Below are 20,435 nucleotides of genomic sequence, written 5' to 3'. Positions count from 1 at the left end.
TCAGTCTTAAATGGCCGACCCCTTATTCTAGACTCTTCAGCCAGGGGAAACAACCTCTCAGCATCAACCCTGTCAAGCCCCCTCAGAATCTTATAAGTTTCAATGAGATCACCTCTCATTCTTCTAAACTCTAGAGTATAGGCCCATTCTACTCAATCTCTCCTCATAGGACAACCCTCTCATCCCAGGAATTAATCTAGTGAACCTTTGTTGCACCGCCTCTAAGGCAAGTATCTCCTTCCTTAGATAAGGAGACCAAAACTGTACACAGTACTCCAGGTAAGATCTCACCAAAGCCCTGTACAATTGTAGTAATACTTCCTTTCTGTTGTACTCCAACCCCCTTGCACTAAAGGCCAACGTGCCATTTGCCTTCCTGATTGCTTGGAGTACCTGCATGCTAACCTTTTATGTTTCTTGTACAAGGTCACCCAAGTCTCTCTGGACACCAATATTTCTCACCATTTAAAAAATATTCTGTTTTTCTATTCTTCCTACCCAAAGTGAATAACCTCACATTTCCCCACATTATACAACATCTGCCACCTTCTTGCCCACTCACTTAACCTGTCTATATCCCATTGCAGACTCTTGGGGCATGATTTTGACTCCAAGCCGGGAAGGGGGTTAAATTGTACAGGTTTTCCGGACGTCCTTACGATTTTGACGTAAGGACATTTTTTTGGCTGGTTTGCTGTCCGACCGACGGGCCTGATTGACAGGCTGGTCTCAGTCGGACGAGACAGCAGCCAGAGAGAGGACGTGTTCAGGTAAGTCTTCAGGTAAGTCTTTGGTTGTGTGGATCGGGGGAGAATGGGGGGCATGGATGGACACAGGGCGCATGGGTGGGCACGGGGGCACCGGTGGGGATGGGGGGTCAGGGGGGGAGTGGGTCATGGGGAGAGGGATCGGGGATCAGTCACGGTGGGGAGGTGTCAGGGTCAGGGGTCATCACGGGGGTCCGCGATCTTTTGGGGGGGGGGGGGGAGATTGGGGACCTTCGTGGAAGTTCGCAGTCGTTTTGGGAGGGGAAATCGGTGGTCATTGTGGGGCTCCGCGATTGTTGAGGGGGGTTTGGGGCTTGGGGGGGGTCCGTGTTCGTTGGGGCCTCGTTGCAGGTAGGCTTGTTGGGCCTAGAGGAAGCACTCCTGCTCCTCCGGGCCCACAAGCTGTGCCAGAAACGCACTTACCTGTTAGTCTCGGGCCTTCTCGCCTCCTTTCGCGTGGCATGAAAGAGGGGACCCTGGAATCCCGGCCCCCAGGGCTTGAAATCGGAAACTCTGCAAATATGGAGGCCTGCAGCCTCCTTGAAAGGTTTTAATCACCAATCCACCTCCTGGGAGCAGGTTGGTCGCCCGCCCCTCGTCTTGCCTCCGTGAAAACCGGAAATGGGCAGGTTGGAGGCGGGTATGAAATGGTTGCGATTTTGAATGCCCCCCCGCTCCCAACTCACCTGTTTTTCAATTTTAAAATCGTGCCCTTTGTGTCCTCCTCACAGCTTGCTTTCCTACCTAGCTTTGTATCGTCAGCAAACTTGGATACATTACACTCGACCCCTTCATCCAAGTCATTAATGTAGACTTAAATAACTGAGGCCCAACCACCGATCCTTGCGGCACCCCACTAGTTACAGCCTGCCAAACTGAGAATGGCCCGTTTAATTCTACTCTCTGTTTTCTGTCCGTTAACCAATCCTCTATCCATGCTAATATATTACCCCAACCCCACGAGCCCTCTTATGAGGCACCTTATTGAATGTCTTTTGAAAATCCAAATATACTACATCCACTGGTTCTCCCTTATCTACCCTGCTAGTTACATCCTCAAAAAACTCCAGTAGACTTGTCAAACACGATTTCTCTTTCATAAAACCATGTTGACTCTACCTAATCATATTATGATTTTCTAAGTGCTGTGTTACTACTTTCTTAATAATGGATTCCAGCATTTTCCCGACGACTGATGTCAGACTAACTGGCCTTTAGTTCCCTGTTTTCTCTCTCCCTCCTTTCTTGAATAGCGGGGTTACATTTGCTACCTTCCAAGCCGGTGGGACCGTTGTGGAATCTGGGGAATTTTAGAAGATCATAACCAATGCATCCACTATCTCTGCAGCCACCTCTTTTAGAACCCTTGGATGTAGGCCATCAGGTCCAGGTGACAAGTAGCAGAATGGATAGCAAGCTGGCTACAAAACAGAAAACAGAGAGTAGGGGTTAACAGTAGTTACTCAGACTGGCAAAAGGTGGGAAGTGGTGTTCCACAAGGATCAGTGATGGGACCACTGTTGTTCACCACTTATGTAAACGGTTTGCACTCATGAATTGGAAGTACAATTTCAAAATTTGTGGACGACACCAAATTAGGGGGCATAGTTAATACCGAGGAGGATTGTGACAAAATACAGGAAGATATTAATAAACTCGCAGAATGGCAAATTAATTTCAATATAGACAAGTGTGAGGTAGGAAGAATAAGGGGGCCACATACTGTTTGGATAATAAGAGTCTAAATGGGGTGAAGGAGCAATGGAATCTGGGGCTACAGATACACAACTCACTAAAAGTAGCGATGCGGGTTAATAAGGCCATAAAAAAGCTAACAAAGCACTGGGGTTGATTTCTAGAGGGATAGAATTGAAAAGCAGAGAAGTTATGTTAAACTTGTATAGAATCGTCATTAAGCTACACTTGGAGTACTGTGAACAGTTCTGGTCTCCATATTATAAAAAGGATTTAGAGGCATTGGAGGAGATGCAAAAAAGATTTACTAGGATGATGCCAGAACTGAGAGGTTATACCTATCAGGAAATATTGAGCAGCTGCGGCTCTTTTCTCTAGAAAATTGAAGGATGAGGAGTGACCTGATAGAGGCCTTTAAGATTATGAAAGAGTTGATAGGGTAGACGTAGAGAAGATGTTTCCACTTGCGGGGGAGACCAGAACTAGGGTCCATAACTATAAGGTAGTCACTAATAAATCCAATAGGGAATTCGGGAGAAACTTCTTTACCCAGAGAGTGGTTAGAATGTGGAACTTGCTGCCACAAGGAGTAGTTGATGTGACAAGCATAGATGCATTTAAGGGGAAGCTAGATAAACACATAAGAAAGGCATAGAAGGATATGCTGATAGGGTTAGATGAAGTAGGGAGGGAGGAGGCTCGTGTGACGCATAAACACCGGCATGGACCTGTTGGGCCGAATGGCCTGTTTCTGTGCTGTACATTCTATATAATTCTGGTTCAATGCGATCACTCCATTGAATTCCCATTCTCAAACATGTTGCTGTGCAGAGACATCGATGAGGGCTTGGATGAATTCCCACAAGGAGGAACAGAAAACCAGCAGCAGAGCCATTACCAGCCGTGTCCCAGTGCTGCTACAAGCTAGATACATGCTTGTATCTAGGATTCCCTTTTCCTTAAAGTTTTGTCTGTCCCTTCCTAACCACCTGCTCCTTCAGCTTTGCCAAAAGCAGTTGATAGGTTGAGATATGTTTTGTGACTCCTCAGTAGCTTGCTGCATTCCCCCCCACCGCCCTCTCACTGTGACACTCCCCTTTAATTGTCCCCATCCCTTTAAATTTTACCTACATGTAATTTTCCTCTTCTACTACAAGTGTCTTCCAGGGACCCATTTGTGTTTGCACCTGGAGCTGAGAATGATTATTCAAATGAACTTAGAGAATTGATTGCCATTTATAATTGATCTTTTGGGCAGGATTTGCACAATTTAGAACTGAAGACAAATCAGCCCTATAATGTTCACACAGCTGACAAACAGAGACTAGAAATGAGAAATCACTTTTGAAATGTCATGTGAATAGCACAAAAGCAAAATTTAAAAATATTCCAAAAAGGGTTCACCTGTTTATTTTTTACTTCCTGTGATTATTAAATTTTATTTTGATCTATCCTGGCTATTAAAGCTTCAGGATCATAAACATAACTAGCTATGTAGCTCACAGTTGTGTGAGAATATAATGACATAGATTATGCTGCTAAAGTGAGTGTGCAACAGGTTTTTAAATTGGTCTTATGTGCCAAGATGACAGTATCTCCAACCAAATAGACTCAATCATTCTCCATTGCACGGTTGATTGGACTATAAAGCACATTCTGTCATACTGATATTTTACGCTCATTGTTAACAAATTAGTTAGCAATCTTATTACAAATCATATTTGGGAAATTACAGTACCATAGTGCTGGATGTATTGCCAAACCAAACCAGAACTTGCTCTAGATCTAGATTCTATTTCTATCAGAGGAAGAAAAAAAAAACATTGCTTATGATGGGTGATTACTTTGGGTGTGCTGCTGGGAAGAGGGTGCCTTACTCTGTGATTTTACAAGTTTGGTCACATCGCTTTGCATAATTGGCTTATTTTTGCCAATGGAACTTTAAAAAGTACATTTTAAAAGAAACCACAACTGTGATTCTATAACAGGATATTTAGCATCCTTAATTTTATATATTTGTTCAAATACTTCACATTAAAATAAGAAAAAATTGTCCTCACTACTAATGAACTCAAAGAGGGATTCCTTTAGTGTAGTATGGTAGTGTACTATATTAAAGTAGCAACACATCACCATGATCATAGAGGACACAGGTTCAATTATCCACACCACTGGGTTCCCAAATCTAAATCACGCTACTGTGGGTAATTATTAACTGACTAGGGCAAGACTTATTAGTAGAAGGCAACCATAATCAAGAATCAAAAGCTACTTTTCCATTTTATTTACCTTGTGCTGAGGTGACCTGTTATCTTAGCTCACTGATACACTAGTTGCTGTGCTAAAAACAGTAAAATTAATTTAATTCTGTAATTCCTTACACAATGACGTCTTGATACCAGTCTACTTGAGATGGAAACAAATAAAGGTGAAGTGCTTCTGTTGATAAAGGGAGGGGAAAATCCAAGCAAAGTCAAGGAGTGCCCGTGAGCACAGCCGGAATTTATTTACTTTCTTATAATCTACAGGGAAATGCTTCACTGCTTCTTGGTGCTTCCTCCAGCAGATTGGTATTGAGAACTTACTATGTGGGAATCACAGCGGAAAACCTTACTTGATTGCTTCAGAACACAGCACACAGATGGTTGAAGGAAAGGGGAATAAAGGGATATGGGAAGAGGGCGGGCACAGGGGATTAAGACGACTGCTTATATGAAGATAAACGCCAGCATGGACTGATTGGGCCGAACAGCCTGTTTCCATGTTGTAATTTCTATCTAATTCTATGTATTAGTTAGAAGACAGTCCAACCATACAGCATACATTAAATGGAAAGGAATCATCTGGCTCTTGATATAGATTGTTAGCTCTTACCATGTCAGATTAACTGAGGCTAAAAATTTACATATTGCTCTAGGGTTAACTGTTAAATAGTACAGTAAGCTCCTTAACAATTCAGTGAGTTTATCCAGTGTGTAACTGAACCACACATACCGGTAAGATAATAGGCTCTTTCCCCTACTTGTGCTACATTAGTTATCTCAGTAGGGACAGTGATCGGAACACTGCAGGTGGCCTCAGCTCCCTGGACTAAGATGGGAAAAATTTGCCATATTTCGTATTCCTAATTGTCAACAATGACACCTGAAGTGTGTTGTGGATGAAAATCAGGCAGGAATATCGTCAGGCATGAATTTATGGTTCTTATAGTCAAATAGCTGACCAGTCCTCACTATCAAGGCTCAAACACAAGTAAAGGCCATTTGAGCCAATTACTGGAGGGCGCCCAACACCCGAGGAACTATACCCCAGCAAGGAATCAAAACCTTCAAGAGATGAAAATTTGAATGAGAAAAAATGTAGAAGTAGTGAGATAAAACAGTATTGTGATTTCACAAAATACATGGAATGTTCTGAATGATATTTTGAAGGGTTTTTGTGTGAATATTTGTTAAACATATAATACATTGCATTTAAGCACAATTTTAAGAAGAATATTGTAAAAGCGGGACATCCGGTGGGGAAGAGAGGGAGAAAGTTGTAAACAGAAAGCGTAAAACAAATAAAGAATTTAAGGTATAATTGCTAAGTTCTTTACTGTGATTTCATATACAAAGTTTTATTATAAATTGGATTTGGTGAAAAATAAGAAACACAACTTTACCTACTGTTGCAATGATATTAATTCAAAGGAATGAAAAATATCTGGATACGATTCTACATTTGCAAAACATGTTGTGGCATTGAAGCTTATGGACGAGGAGGGTCCTAGAACTGACCCCCAGCCAAGCTGAGATCTGCTGAGCTAGCTGATCTCAGCTTGGCAGCAATGGAGGTGCCATAGTTGTCCTTAGGACCACAGAATAGGAAGGGAAAAAAATTATCAAGGGTTTTTACTCTTGATGGAAAGCGTGCGTGTGGTCTTCAGACCAGGACAGGACCGGGCAAAGTTCTATTTGATGACTCTAAGTCTTTCAAATTACACTGTCTCTACGCATTTTTCCTGTTATGTTTATAATTTATTCAACCGGGTATTGGATAAATGCATAATAAATACTGGCAACTATTTAGTAAATCAATTGTTCATTCAGGATTAGAGCTGCACATTTAAAAATCAGTTAACACAAAAAATTACAAGGGTGATTGAGGAACACATATCCCCCAACGAGAGCCTCTAATAACACATTGTATTATGGTTGGTCCGTGTCCTAAATAAGCAATTTTATTTCATTAACAGATTAAAAATTTGAAATTACATAATTCTTATGTTCATCAGTACCAGATGCTTGACAGCATGCATTTATATTAGTAACTCTACCATTTTCAAACGCAGAGAAGTTTTGTCTTGGCACAGGGCAGTTTACACAAGAAAATAAGAACAGTCAAAGACAAGAAATGGCCATTTGGCCCATCAAAGCTCAGTTCTCCAGAATTCAAGCTCTCACAAGTGTCAATGTTGGCTCAGTGCCGGCACTCCATCCTCTGAGTCAGGAGGTCATGGGTTTAAGCCCCACTCCAAAGTCTCAATTTCTCCAGGAGTCCTAGCCAACATTTATCTCTCAACCAACACCACCAAAAACAAACATTCATTGCTGTTTATGGGACCTTGCTGTGCCAATGCGGATGTATTTCCCTACATTATAACAGTGACTATAAAATATTTTATGGGCTGTGAAGAGCTTTGGGACGCCCTGAGGACGCGGAAGGCACTATATAAACTCAAGTTCGTTCTTTCTTTTCGTAGCTGAGCATCCAACTGTGCTTTGAATTCCCCTAACGTCTGTGACTCTATTATCCGGCCTGGCAAATTATTCAAGACATTTGTCATCCTTTGCATAAAACAGTTTCTTCTGGTGTCTGTTCTAAATTAGTTTTCATGTAAAACTGTTCTAAGGAGTCTTCTAAAAATGTTGACTTTATTTTGGCACATATTTTATTCCTTTTATACATTTCCAATATTCAAACTGTCATCCTTTATGAGGTGTCATGCTGGGGCTAAGATAAGTCATCTTCTAAGTGCATTTGTTTTTTTTTTGATTGTTTTTGCCTTATTCTGATCTATTCATATGCAATGACCAATCATAAGAACATTATCCGCTGCTTCCCTGTGTGTCATGCACGATGTTAATGCAATCTTTGGAAACAAAGCTTACTTCTGCATTTCCCAGGTTCTGCCTCATGAATCTATTTGCCTAATAAGCATATGGTGAACAACCCAGTAAGTTCTATCCCAGACTAGGGGACGTAAAGCTCCTTAAAGTGACAAGCTCTCATGATGGCCTAGTGGATAACTACAGTTCTCGCTGCAGCTCTGAGCTTTACTGTCCTCGAGAGCCCAGGGTTGATTCCCATTCTTGTGCCCAGATTACGGAAGAAACAAAAAATTAGCCAGAGTTCCTGCTCCTGTTAGTTATTGAAGTCTGAAATTACTGTTGGACTTTGCTCCTATTAGAGGGTAATGAGCAGTAATTTCAGGAATGCTGAGCAGTGTGTACTGCTAAATGCAGTTCAGGGAAAATAGTTTTTGTGCAGAAACAAACCTTGCATTTATATAGCACCTTTAACGTAGGAAAATGTCCCAAGGCGCTTCGCAGGAGTAATTCATCTTTTTATTGCCGACATGATATTTAAATGGAAAGGGCACCATATTCCAATGCCAATGCATTATATTCAACCACTTGCTACAGAAGCTGCAGCCTCTTTATGAGACGGTATACTAATAGGTGAGCTGAAATCTTTCCTTTTTTGGATACCATGAGGATTGGCTGTGAGGGCACACCCAATTTTGATACAGCAAAATTCTGAAACTCTGGAACAAAAATCTATTTTTTAAAAAATGTTTATCTCATGTTGCTCATATCTGGGGCCTGAATTTACTGAAAAGTTGCGCCATGGTAATGGTGTATCTACAGCATACACCATTATTATTCCAGCAAATTCCAGCAACTTATGGCATGAATGACTTATGCCATTATGTATGCCACGCCATCATTTGCTGGGACTTTTGCACCGCTCAACTGTTACCCTCGCTGAAAACAGCTAGAAGGTAATTATAATAGCTCCGCCCTCATTAAAATGATTGTGAATTTGTTGTATTTAAGCCAGTCTTCACACGGCTGCCACTTAGACTGAAAAAAATAATGGACTTGTATCTGAGGAAGCAAGTTTTTTGTGTCGTACCAAATGAGAAAAAAAAACACAAGTAAATTGATGTACCGGTTACAAAACTGTTCTAATTTTAATGATGTGAAAATGATAAGAGTGTGAATCAAAGCAATTTAATGCGAGAGTAGGCGAATTTCAATGGGACAAAGCTACTGCCATTTGCAAGCCTGCGTCCCAAGGCGATGCATGGAGGGTTTACTAATCTCAATTGTAATTGTATTTGTTAGTTGTCTTGATTGCAAATACACACACCGTATATGGATTACAGCTTCTATTTAGATAGGATGTGATGAAAGCGGTAAGGCCTTGAGCTGCCTGCCTAAAATCGCGATATATCTTGCATCTATTTATGCAGAAAATCAGATTCTCTCTGTGCTTTACATATTCAAAAAGTCAGTAACTTTCTTAAGTGACATGATCTGCTATTAAAATGTTGGGCACTTTACAATTAATGAAATGGAAAAAAACATGAAAGGGTGAGTATAGTAAAATCTTCATAGTCCAACATGACAGCATAACTAGAATTTTAATCGGCTTCTATAATTCTGGTGGTTGTTAAATAAACCAGTAAAGGTGTTCTTTCTTCTGCTGCTCCATCCTTTGGTACAAATCACTTTGGTGACAGGATCAATACATTGGCCATTGGCTGCACCACTTCAGATTAGCCGCTATACACACTGCGGTGTATTCTAATCAATTCCCCAGCAAATTGTGGGGTAAATTTGCTACTGGAAGGCTGGGGAGCACAACGGTCTAACTTATAGGGCTCGATATTAGGAGGGAAGCGGGTTGGCAGCAGGGGGTCGACTGGGCATGTGGGTAACGTGCCCAGTGAATTCAGGTTGCTCCGCACGCGATCTCAGCCTAATCGAAGGCACTTACCGTGGCTTCCGGGTTTCTCGTTCCAGACCTGCGCAGCGGGCGCACTGCGCACCCGCATCACAGGCTGTCAGCAGGAGGAGCCCTATTTAAAGGGGCAGTCCTTCAATGCTCATCCTGCAGCAAATAACCAATTGTGGATCATGGAGCAGGCCAGAGGCAAGGATGCTCCAAGGTTCTCTGACTCCTCACTCCAGGTGCTGCTCGATGGGGTGAGGAGGAGGAGGGAATTTTTTTTTCCATCGGATGGGAGGAGGTGTCCTCCCTCCACCACCAAGAAGGCCTGGCTGGAGGTGGCCGAGGAGGTCACCAGCAGCAGCAATGTGTCCAGAACCTGGGTCCAGTGCAGGAAGCGATTTAATGACCTAGCCAGGTCAGCCAAAGTGAGTATACTTACGCATTCTCCCACACTCCGTCTTCCACATCACCCCCACCACCACAACGCTCTCGCATCACTCCTCACGTCCACTCAACCATCATTCTCACCTTGCCTGCACTTACTCACCGCCCCAGTTCCCATTCGAACACTACCACACTACCCAATCCTCATACAATTTCATGGGAGAAGGTCTCACATGCACCCTCCCATGCATCTCCCTCGCGCTCACCCCCACCCACACCAATGCATGCAGCAGGTCACCATGCAACCATCACTCAATCACGCCTCTGTGCTTTGCCTTGATAGGAGAAGAGATGCCAGAATGCCCGGGAGAGGGCAAGGACCGGAGGGGGCCCACCACACCAGGTGGTCTTAACAGATGCGGAGCAGCAGGCACTCGAAATAAGCCAGACGCTGGAGTGCCTGTCCGTGCCAGATGCCAAGACTGGGAGTGCACAAGCGGCTGGTGACAGAAATCTAACACTCAGCACTCATGATAGCGAATGATCTTAGCATCACTTGGCATCTGCAGCACCTCAACATCTGTCCAACGCTTAATATTGCTTTCTGTTCTCTTTCAGGGCCATCTGCGAGCGCCATGACGGTGGAGGGCGATTCCTCAGAGGACCTGCCAGCCTCTGAGGGTGGATCGTCACATCTGAGCCAGCCATCCACCAGCGCAGATACACACACCTCGGTGTGTCCCCACCCTCAGTTAGTTGGGCTTGCACATGGTGAGTCACCATGCACATGTGAGCATAAGCAGACTCTGGTGGCAGGGGCAGCCGTGGAGAGTCCGCGTCAGTGGGAGCACTCTTCTCCAGGCTCTGCTCAGCTGGACCCAGATGCTGAACCCTGGGGGCCAGCCGTGAAAAGGAGAGTCATCGAGGGCCAGCAGCACATTGTCAAGTACTGGAACAGTTGCCATGCGCACTCTCCACAATCGCGCAGAGGATGGAGGAGTCCAACTCCTGCATGAGTGGAATACTGTCACAGGGACATGAAGGCATCTCTGAGCTAGTGTTGCGGGTAGGTGCGGGAATGTCTGAGATGGAGGAAAGGCTAGACTCCATTGAGCTTCAAGCACAGCTCAACAATGAGTCCATTCAGGCCTTGACAACAGCCGTTCGGATTCAGGGTGAGCAACATTCTGCCGCCTTAAACAGGCTGACAGATACCTTACAACTGGCCTTCCAAGGCTTCATACAAGTCCTCCAAATTGTCGTCCAGCAGGGTGGAAGGAGTGATTTGGGCCTGGGCCAGGAGAGGGATGATGGTGAAAGGGGACATGGAAGTGGGGGCGCCACACAAAGCGCTCCCACGTCTCACCCGTTGCCCCCCTTTCAACCAGTACCCGCAATGCTGCCTCCTCTCCAGGTGGCCGAGTTTTGGAGGGGCCCTCATGGGCACCGAAACCCAGAGGGCGTCCGCGCAAAGCATCTCATCGGTCAGGGCATGGACAAGAGCAACCTGCCACTACCTCTGCTGAAGCCACAAAGGTAACACCACGTAGGGGTTCCCGTAAACATAAGGCAAAGGTTTTGTGAGCACAAAAGGGATGCACAAGGGTGTAAGACAAAATGTTATGTTTTTTATTTATTTTTGTTTGTTTTGCAAAAAATCATTAAAAATTGATATCACCACTACTGCCACGTCTTTGCAAAATCTTGTCTGGTTTGTGCAATAATGCCCTTTCCTGAGGATCACCATGAAGACCCACAACTGATGCCACCCATTGTGTCACTGCAGAATGGGTGTAGGTGTATTTGCAGGGCTCTTTTGTGCAGACGACTGAGAGACGCCGGTGATGTCCCCGGTGGCACCCTGGAAGGATGCGGAGGAGGAGTTGTTGAGGGCAGTGGTCACTTTGACAGCGACAGGTAAGAAGATGGTGCTCGGGCCAGCCGGGAGCAGCTCGGCATCAAGGAGGCTGCAGATGTCCACGACTACATGTCGAGTGACTCTGAGCCTCCGTGTGCACTGCTGTTCAGAGAGGTCCAGGAAGAGGAGCCTCGGTCTGTAGACCCTGCGGCCAGGGTAGTGCCTTCTGCGACGCATTTCTCTCTGCGGTTGCCCTCCCTCCTGCTGGTCAGAGGCTGGGTATTCTGCAGCGAGTGACTCACCTCCTGACTCCCCAAAGCCTTTCCACCATCTACAAGGCACAAGTCAGGAGTGTGATGGAATACTCTCCACTTGCCTGGATGAGTGCAGTTCCAACAACACTCAAGAAGCTCGACACCATCCAGGACAAAGCAGCCCGCTTGATTGGCACCCCATCCACCACCCTAAACATTCACTCCCTTCACCACCGGCGCACAGTGGCTGCAGTGTGTACCCTCCACAGGATGCACTGCAGTAACTCGCCAAGGCTTCTTCGACAGCACCTCCCAAACCCACGACCTCTACCACCTGGAAGGACAAGAGCAGCAGGTACAGGGGAACAACACCACCTGAACGTTCCCCTCCAAGTCACACACCATCCCGATTTGGAAATATATCGCCGTTCCTTCATCGTCGCTGGGTCAAAATCCTGGAACTCCCTTCCTAACAGCACTGTGGGAGAACCTTCACCACACGGACTGCAGCGGTTCAAGAAGGCGGCTCACCACCACCTTCTCAAGGGCAATTAGGGATGGACAATAAATGCCGGCCTCGCCAGCGATGCCCACATCCCATGAACGATTAAAAAAAAAGGTGGATGTGTCACAGCAATGTGTTGTGGAGCTCCACGTGTCAGAGGTGGCCGGCATGGCCGGCGAGGTTGGTGATGCTGCTCGTCCTCTGAGAAGGTCATGACTGCAGCTCTGGCGGCCCCCATCTGGAAGATGTACGTTTGAGGGGGTCCGCAAGGTAGGTAAATGTGTCTGCACACCGGGGTTGAGGTTGCAAGTTGGTGAATTTTTGTGTTGGGATGAGGGTAGTTCAGGCCAAACTTTGTCCAAAGTGCAGAGTGGCCTCCTGCAATAAGTGAGGGTCTCCCCCCCAACCTGTCAAATGGACCTTTGCAGCTGCCACAGGCTGGTGGCTGCAACACGTCCATTTCAACTGGGAGTGTTTCGCCCAGTACGGGAAACACACTAAGTTTAGTTGAAAATCCCAACCCTCCTAAAATATCCTACAAATCAGGTCTGCTAACGACCTGAAGTATCAAAATAATTGCCTTAAGTGGGATCCCGCTGGCTTTAATTGCTGGCGGGAGTCCCGCATGCGGGGGCTGCGGGCTCATCTAGGCGCATCACTGGGGAACCCGGAAGTGGGCGGGTTGGAGCCGGGCTCCAGACCCGGCCCGGGAATCCCCAATTTTCGGAGCCCTCCCGCCATGAACGCACCCGCTCGGACGTCCGAAAATCGAGCCCATGGCGACTGGTGCCAATATCGCTGCTGCAGCAAATTCTGGCACATCATCTTTGAAAGTAAATATAAGCAGAAACAAAAGTTCTGAAAACTTATTTACAACTAACTCCACCAAAAAACTCTCAGCATCTCACACCCTTATAAAAGATACAGTTGCTGGTAAATCTGAAAAAAAAAGTGTCTCTCCTCCTCTTTTGTGAACTTCCCTCCTTTACTTTCCTTTCTGTATTTCTCTCTTACTTTCCCCTCTATGTACTCCCCTTCTCTGTTTCTCTTTTCCTTCCCTCTCTGCATCTCTCACCTTCTTCCCTTCTGTGTCTGTCTCTTCATTCCCCTTTTCTCTGTACTTATATTTCTCTGTCCACTTGTTGCCTTCCATCTCTTATTTCTTTCTCTTCTGCCTCTACTCCATCTCTTTCTCTCTCTCTCTACTCTTTCCCTTCTGACTCTCCCCTCCTTTCCTTCTGTTTCTCTCTCCTTCTGGTTTGTGGTCTCATTTTTTCTCTCTCTGGTTTGTACACTCTCTTCCCTTTTCTAATTCACACACACCTTTTCTGGATCACGCTTTGATTTGCTTTCTTGCACTCCCCTTTAGGCTCTCTCCCCCTCCCTCTCCTTCTGATTCATATTTTCTCCTCCCCTTATGATTCACATTCCGTTTCACTTCCCTCCCCCACTCCAAATTCCTGTTCACATTCTTCCTCTTCTCCACCCCCACTTCTAATTCACATTCTCTCTCTCTGCCACCTCTGCTACTTCTCACTCTCTCCTTTCTGGTACAGCTACCTGAGAATTGACAAACAAGATGTGCCTAAGGAGGCCAAGGCTTAGAAGGGATGCTGTGACACAGCTGTGCCATCTCAATCAAAAGGAGTCAAGGGCTTAAATACTTTTGACCATCTCTTGTACAACTGTCTCGTGAGCAGAAGAATAACACAGATATTTTAAGTACATAAGAGTAGCAATAATGTCATATAGCTGCAAGGCTTCATGCTATGAAGTAAAGATGTGCAGTCCTTGTATAAAGTCCTTTTAAGAATTGTTGCGTACACAGGTTGCCCTTGGCACTTCCTAATTGTAGCTATAGCAACATCCAAATTGTCTCTATTCAAACAAATATCCTGGTTCTATTATGGTAACATTGCACCTAGGTAACCTACTCTTATTGCATTGCATCTTCCAGCACTGATGGATTAAGCTGCTAGTAGAGAGATTTTCTGGCATGTGTACTTTCGGCAGGCGGTCATCATATAGAATATTTTTTGCTCATTTTACAGGATTTCTTGAGATTGGACATGATTTTTCTGATGTCTTTCCAGTTTCTGTGGGTCCTGAAAACCACATTCATCCTTTCTGCCACCTCTTCCCATGCCTGCAGCACAGATGTTTTGGGGAGTGAAAGAAGAGTTAACGATCAGTCCCCTCAAGTGTGTTATTCCTCTTCCTGACTCCTTCCAGTATGGCTTTCAGTAATCCTCAATCTGCAATGCACCCTTCTTCAGAGATATTCCTCAATAAACTGCCCTGCCCTCCAAGCACTATTTCTGCAGTATGAGTGGTTCATAACTGCAGTTCACATTTCATTGCCAGGATTATGTGCTTTGCTAAATCCTCCTCTTTGCTCTGCTGCTGTATTGGATCCCAGACAAAAATCTGCTTTCTCTTGGGCCAAAGTCCTATTTCTCTGCTGGCTTGTGAGCTTTACTGTGACCTCCACCTTCATAGCCACTTTCTGCCGAGTCTGTATTCTCTGTTAGATTGCTTTTATTCTAGTGCCTTGTCTGCTCCTGGGGACCCAACTCCTGCTCCCATGACCCCTTTCCACTAAACTGCTAACCACCCAACTTTTCTTTTGGCCCCCATGCTAACTGATATTGTAAATTGTTCCCTCTCCTCAGATACTGTCCCCCTTAATTTCAAAACCACCCTCACCACTCCCCTCCTCAAAAAAACAATACTTGATCCCTCTGTTCTTGCAACCTCCCATCTCCTACCTCCTTTTCCTTTATATTCTCTAGAATGACCCAAAAGGATCTTGCTAATGAGCGAGAAAACGATTAATTCAAAGGAGAGGAGTTAAATGTAGCATTCCTACTATCCATACATTGATGACAGCTGTGGCTCAGTTGGTAGCACTCTTCCCTGTGAGTTATAAGGTTGTGGGTTCAAGTCCCACTCCAGAGATTTTAGCACATAATCTAGGCTGACACTTCAATGCAGTATTGAGGGAGTGTTGCACTGTCTTTCAGATGAGACATTAAACTGAGGCCCCCGTCTGCCCTCTCAGGTGGACATAAAAGATCCTATGGCACTATTTCAAAGAAGAGCAGGGGAGTTTGCTCCAGTATCCTGCCAATATTTATCCCTCAACCAGTATCACTAAAAACAGATTATCTGGTCATTTATCTCATTGCTGTTTGTGGGGTCTTGCTGTGCACAAATTAGCTGCTGCGTTTCCTACATTACAACAGTGATTACACTTCAAAAAGTACTTCTTTGCCTGTAAAGTGCTTTGGGACTTCCTGGGGTCGTGAAAGGCGCTATATAAATGCAAGTCTTTCTTTCTTCTTTCTTTATGAGTCTACAGGTGTTGGCAGAGATGCTTGAAAAGGAGAGAATGTGGGAAGTGGATTGTTTTTTGATTGCTGACAAGAAAAGTGTTAAGAGAGGACGCTCAAAGTGTTTACATATAATTATGGATCTGCGGCCAAAACTAAAATCTGCATTCATCTAAGCTGCATGCAAACAGTCAATGCAGAGGAGTTGCAACATGGGAAAACCTCGCAGGCTAATGGCACTTCCATACTTCCTTGGCTGTATATATTGTTGAGGTGCAACACCTTTGGTAGATGTGGAATGTTCTCGATTTATTATGTATTTTATTCATTACTGCCATTTTCCCTCATTCATAACCTTCCAGGATTGCTAAGGTGACAAGGGGTATTTCTACAGATGAAGTACAGCCCAGAATGCACCCTTTCATTGTTCCTATCAGAGTGGTCCCTTTTAGAATGGAGTCCATGGCACAACATCAAACCAAGTGCTACAAATATATGTAATCAAGGTCACATAAAACTTTCTAAATGACCTGCCAAATCTATCAATAAAAATTCTGAAGAATTGCCAAAAGTGCTGTGAATTCTTTTTGGCCCAGAAAGCTTACAGTGATACAGAAATGTTAATGAGTCATGAAAGTAATGAAGCTACACATTCTGGTCCAAAAGATGCCTGGGACCCATCTCACTGTAATAAATGAAATGAACAATAAGGCATTTCATTAAAATTATCAATCCTCAGTAGCATGTTGCAATTGCCCAAATGGTTTGAATGTAAAACATTCTAGTATTAATTTCACAACATTTTAAAAAATTGCTACCTGTTAACTCACTATTAAAGGAGACAGTTTCAAATATACAGCAGCAGAGAGGAAATAAATACACAAATGTTGCTTGATATTAAGTGTGTTATCATACCAGAAATCAGCATAACAAGTTTGGGGTTTACTGTTTATGAAAAGATGCACAGCACTCACCAAAGTATGTAAGCCACCAGGCCTGAAAGTTGCACAGGACACCATCTCGGATAACCTCTCCCTGTTACAAAAGGAAAGTTTCATACTGATGAGTAGAAACCAAACAATTTCCAAAATATTCAAATCACTGATTTTATTTTAAATAAAGAAATGTGCTTTTTCCATCGCATGAATATTTACTTTTATTTTCCAAAAAAAAGACAATCCACGCATTAAGAATAAAGAAAATGTATTTTAAAGCTTCTAAAACTTTCAAAACTATTGCTATACTATATTACAAAGATGCACACGTCAAAAGGACAGCTTTGCTATTTGGCACAAGTTTGTATTTTTCTGTAGTGGTTTGGTAAATAACCTATTTAAAATGATAAAAATCGCAACAAAAAAATTATTTTATGGGTAATGGGGGTCAAAAGAGATTTTGTCATAGCATACAGTACCTTCAAATAGTGTAAACACTATTTGAAAACACACATAATAGCACTGATCTTTTAAGGATTCAATGTTTAAAAATCTTTCTAGTATTATTAACCAGAAATGTGTTAGCTTAACTTGTTTCTATCACAAGCCATTCTTGTTTAATTAACCTATTCTAGTAAAGAATACAGTAATAAAACATTCCTTCATTTTTCTGTAAAATGCACAGTGAAATAGAAAATGGGCCGGATTTTGCTGTGAGCGGCGAACGAACAGCACCAGCCGCTCGTTAAACTTGCACTTGCCCATAGACGTTCGATGAGCTTTTGCACGGCAAGTTACTGTCAACGGGACAGCCATTCAACACAGCGCCCTCTACAGGGCATCTGGGACCTGTGTGAACAAGGCAAGCAACTGTGTGTCTCCTTAACCAATCAGATTGAAGAATCGTTAATAGTGTTATTAAGTGTAAATTACAATAGTGAATTCAATGTCAAATCAAGCACAGTAAGCGAGATAAAGAGAGGGAAAGAAAGATATAATTAAGAGATAGAGATAAAAGACTCAGAAAGAAAAAGTAAAAAAATATTTACATTTTTAAAAAGAGTCCAACAATAATTAAAATCTGAAGGAATGAGGCTCCACACTTGTAAAAGTTAATTTTCAGAGCCAGAGAAGCTGTTTGGCAGTAATTAAGACTTACCATGCTATTAGAATAGTACTTAGATTTGAAATGATTTGACAACTTTTTTTGGTGAGTTTAGTCCGTATCTGCGACATCAGTACAGGAACTTCACGTCGTTCAATAACGCGAAGCCAGACAGCGAGATGCCTTTATCGCGCAGGTTTTGGAGGAGCATTGCATCTCGGACAGCAACTTCTGGATTTCCGCGTTTAACTGTTCACGTGTGGTCGTCGGAAGTTGCTTTCTGATTTGCACATAAATAACAGTGAGCACTGTTGGCCTCACTGTTATTTTTACAGCAAAATCCGGTCCATTGAGTAATAGTTATACAACTGGTTGTTTAACATAAAGCACTAGAATAACTAATACATTTAGTCATAGTACTATAAGTTCTGAAGTTTTCAGATTGCGAAAAATATCTACCAAATGTGTATTGCCCATTAACAGATATTACCTACTTACCATCAGATAGGCGATACTGTCAAACAATGCAGCCACTGTCAGGCTTAGGATCATTTTCTATTGGGAGAGAGACCAGAAGTAACATTAGGGAAACCATTATACTATCCATTTAATTGTTTCTAAAGTCAATTGGCCACAGAAATCCTTTCTGTGCTGCACTTGCTGAAGCAAGAATTCTATTGCCTCATCCTCAAAGCATGTGCCCTGCTCTGTTGCGACTATTCCCAGATATTTACCTGAGCTTCTTCCACTATATCAGCACTAAATATGAAAAAAACGATTGCACCTTTAAAGCTGTTGAAAACCCGCAGCAGCACACATTACCCCCTACCCCCTAGGATGCAAACTGAATAGGTGATGGTAATTACACTTTGCTCTTGCCCACTTCATCCTGCTGAGCTGAACGGGGAAATACAACCTAGTTCATCAAAATTCAAATTGGGTCCATGAGAACTGCATACTGCCCGATTTATGCTTGGGGTACCTTTGGCTTACATGAAAATCAGCCCCATAACTCCACAAAATTACCAGATTATTACAAAAGAAACTCCTGGAGTGGTTCAATGCAGTAATCTAATTTTGAGAGTTCAGATAATGGTTATAAACTACTCACACTTTGTTCTCTTGGTTTATGACATCATCTAAGTGTCTCTGATTGGATTACTGCCTTGCAATCACTACCAGCGATTCATTACTCTCTGCACAACTGTCTGCTGAAAAATTGGCAAGCAGTAAAAATTGTATTAAAAGTCATTTGGCTGCTTTTCTCAATTCCTTTCTAATGATATTTGAGAATTTTTATCCTCACCAAGGTCAGAGGTAAAGGGAATGAAATATTTCTTATTCCCATCAACATCAAACATATAGCATAGTTAGCCAACTCCACTGAAAGCACAGTTCCTATCAGCCAACAGCAAAGTGGAAGTAATGATTATTGTTCAGTTCTGAAATGACCCAGACTCTAAACTGTACCACCTTTTAGCTAAAGAAAGATCACGTGGGAAGAGGCAATCCTGGGCCAATTTGGTTGTGAACAATATAGGAATTTCCATGAAAAATGCTTTAATATAAACAGAATATTAATTAACAGACATGGTTGCAGAGATTAATCAACTAACTATATTAAAATATTAATATTAATATTGATATTTTAAAAATATTATAACACACATTGTTGAAATATGGCATCATTGCACTCCACTTAAAATTCTTACAACATTGATGGACTCATTGCTGCTTTTTAAAAAATGTTTCCTTTTTTATCTTCCCACTTCTACAATCTTTGTGCAGTGACTTTCCCCAAGTCTCATTAACAGTAATTCCCCATTCATAGAAATTGCAAAGAACCTGCATCATAGCATTTACAGTTCATCAGTGCACTAATTGACTGCAACACTGATGCCATCAATTTGATTTTCTTCTAATAAATAACCGATCACTTGAAGTACAGTGGAATCCTCTTTTATATTACCCCTTGTGGAGATCATATGGATATGGTCAAAGAATCATACATAAAGTATCGCACAGAAGGAGGCCATTCGGCCTATCAGGCCCGGGCCAGCTCTTTGAAAGAACTATCCAATTAGTCCCACTCCCCTGTTCTTTCCCCATAGCCCGAAATGTTTTTCCTTTTCAAGTATATATCCAATTCTCTTTCGAAAGTTACTAATGAATCTGCTCCCAGGCAGTGCATTCCAGATCATAACAACTCACTGCGTGAAAAAAATTCTCCTCATCTCCCCTCTGGTTCTTCTGTCAATTACCTTAAGTCTGTATCTTCTGGCTACCAACCCTCCTCCCAATGGAAACAGTTTCTCCTTATTTATTCAACAAAATCCTTCATAATTTTGAACACCTCAACTAAATCTCCCCTTAACCTTCTCTGCTCGAAGGAGAACGATCCCAGATTCTCCAGGCTCTCCACATAAATGAAGTCCCCCATCCCTGGTACCATTATAGCAAATCTCCTCTACACCCTACAGTGGAATCCTCTTTTATGTCACCCCTTGTAGAGATCACATGGTGATATGGTACCCAATATTAATTAACGCTAGAACTTTCATCAATTGCATAGATCAGTTTTGCACTTGTGATACTGCG

General features: G+C 43.2%; 1 protein-coding gene across 3 annotated transcripts in view; it reads right to left on the bottom strand.

Annotated features, from left to right (window-relative positions):
• Positions 1–20,435, bottom strand: part of si:dkey-100n23.5 — a 236,372-nt gene that overhangs the window by 163,193 nt on the left and 52,744 nt on the right. For all 3 annotated transcript variants that reach the window (XM_067992871.1, XM_067992872.1, XM_067992873.1), the window contains exons 4-5: positions 18,336–18,392; positions 16,772–16,832 (exon numbers count right to left, since the gene is read on the bottom strand). In XM_067992871.1, coding sequence (XP_067848972.1) covers positions 16,772–16,832; positions 18,336–18,392 — 118 coding nt within the window. The remainder of the gene's footprint in view (positions 1–16,771; positions 16,833–18,335; positions 18,393–20,435) is intronic.

Source organism: Heptranchias perlo, chromosome 11, assembly GCF_035084215.1.
Source record: "Heptranchias perlo isolate sHepPer1 chromosome 11, sHepPer1.hap1, whole genome shotgun sequence".
In the NCBI taxonomy this organism is placed as follows: Eukaryota; Metazoa; Chordata; class Chondrichthyes; order Hexanchiformes; family Hexanchidae; genus Heptranchias; species Heptranchias perlo.
Note: the sequence above shows the minus strand (reverse complement) of the source record. Positions and strands in the feature narration are given on the sequence as shown.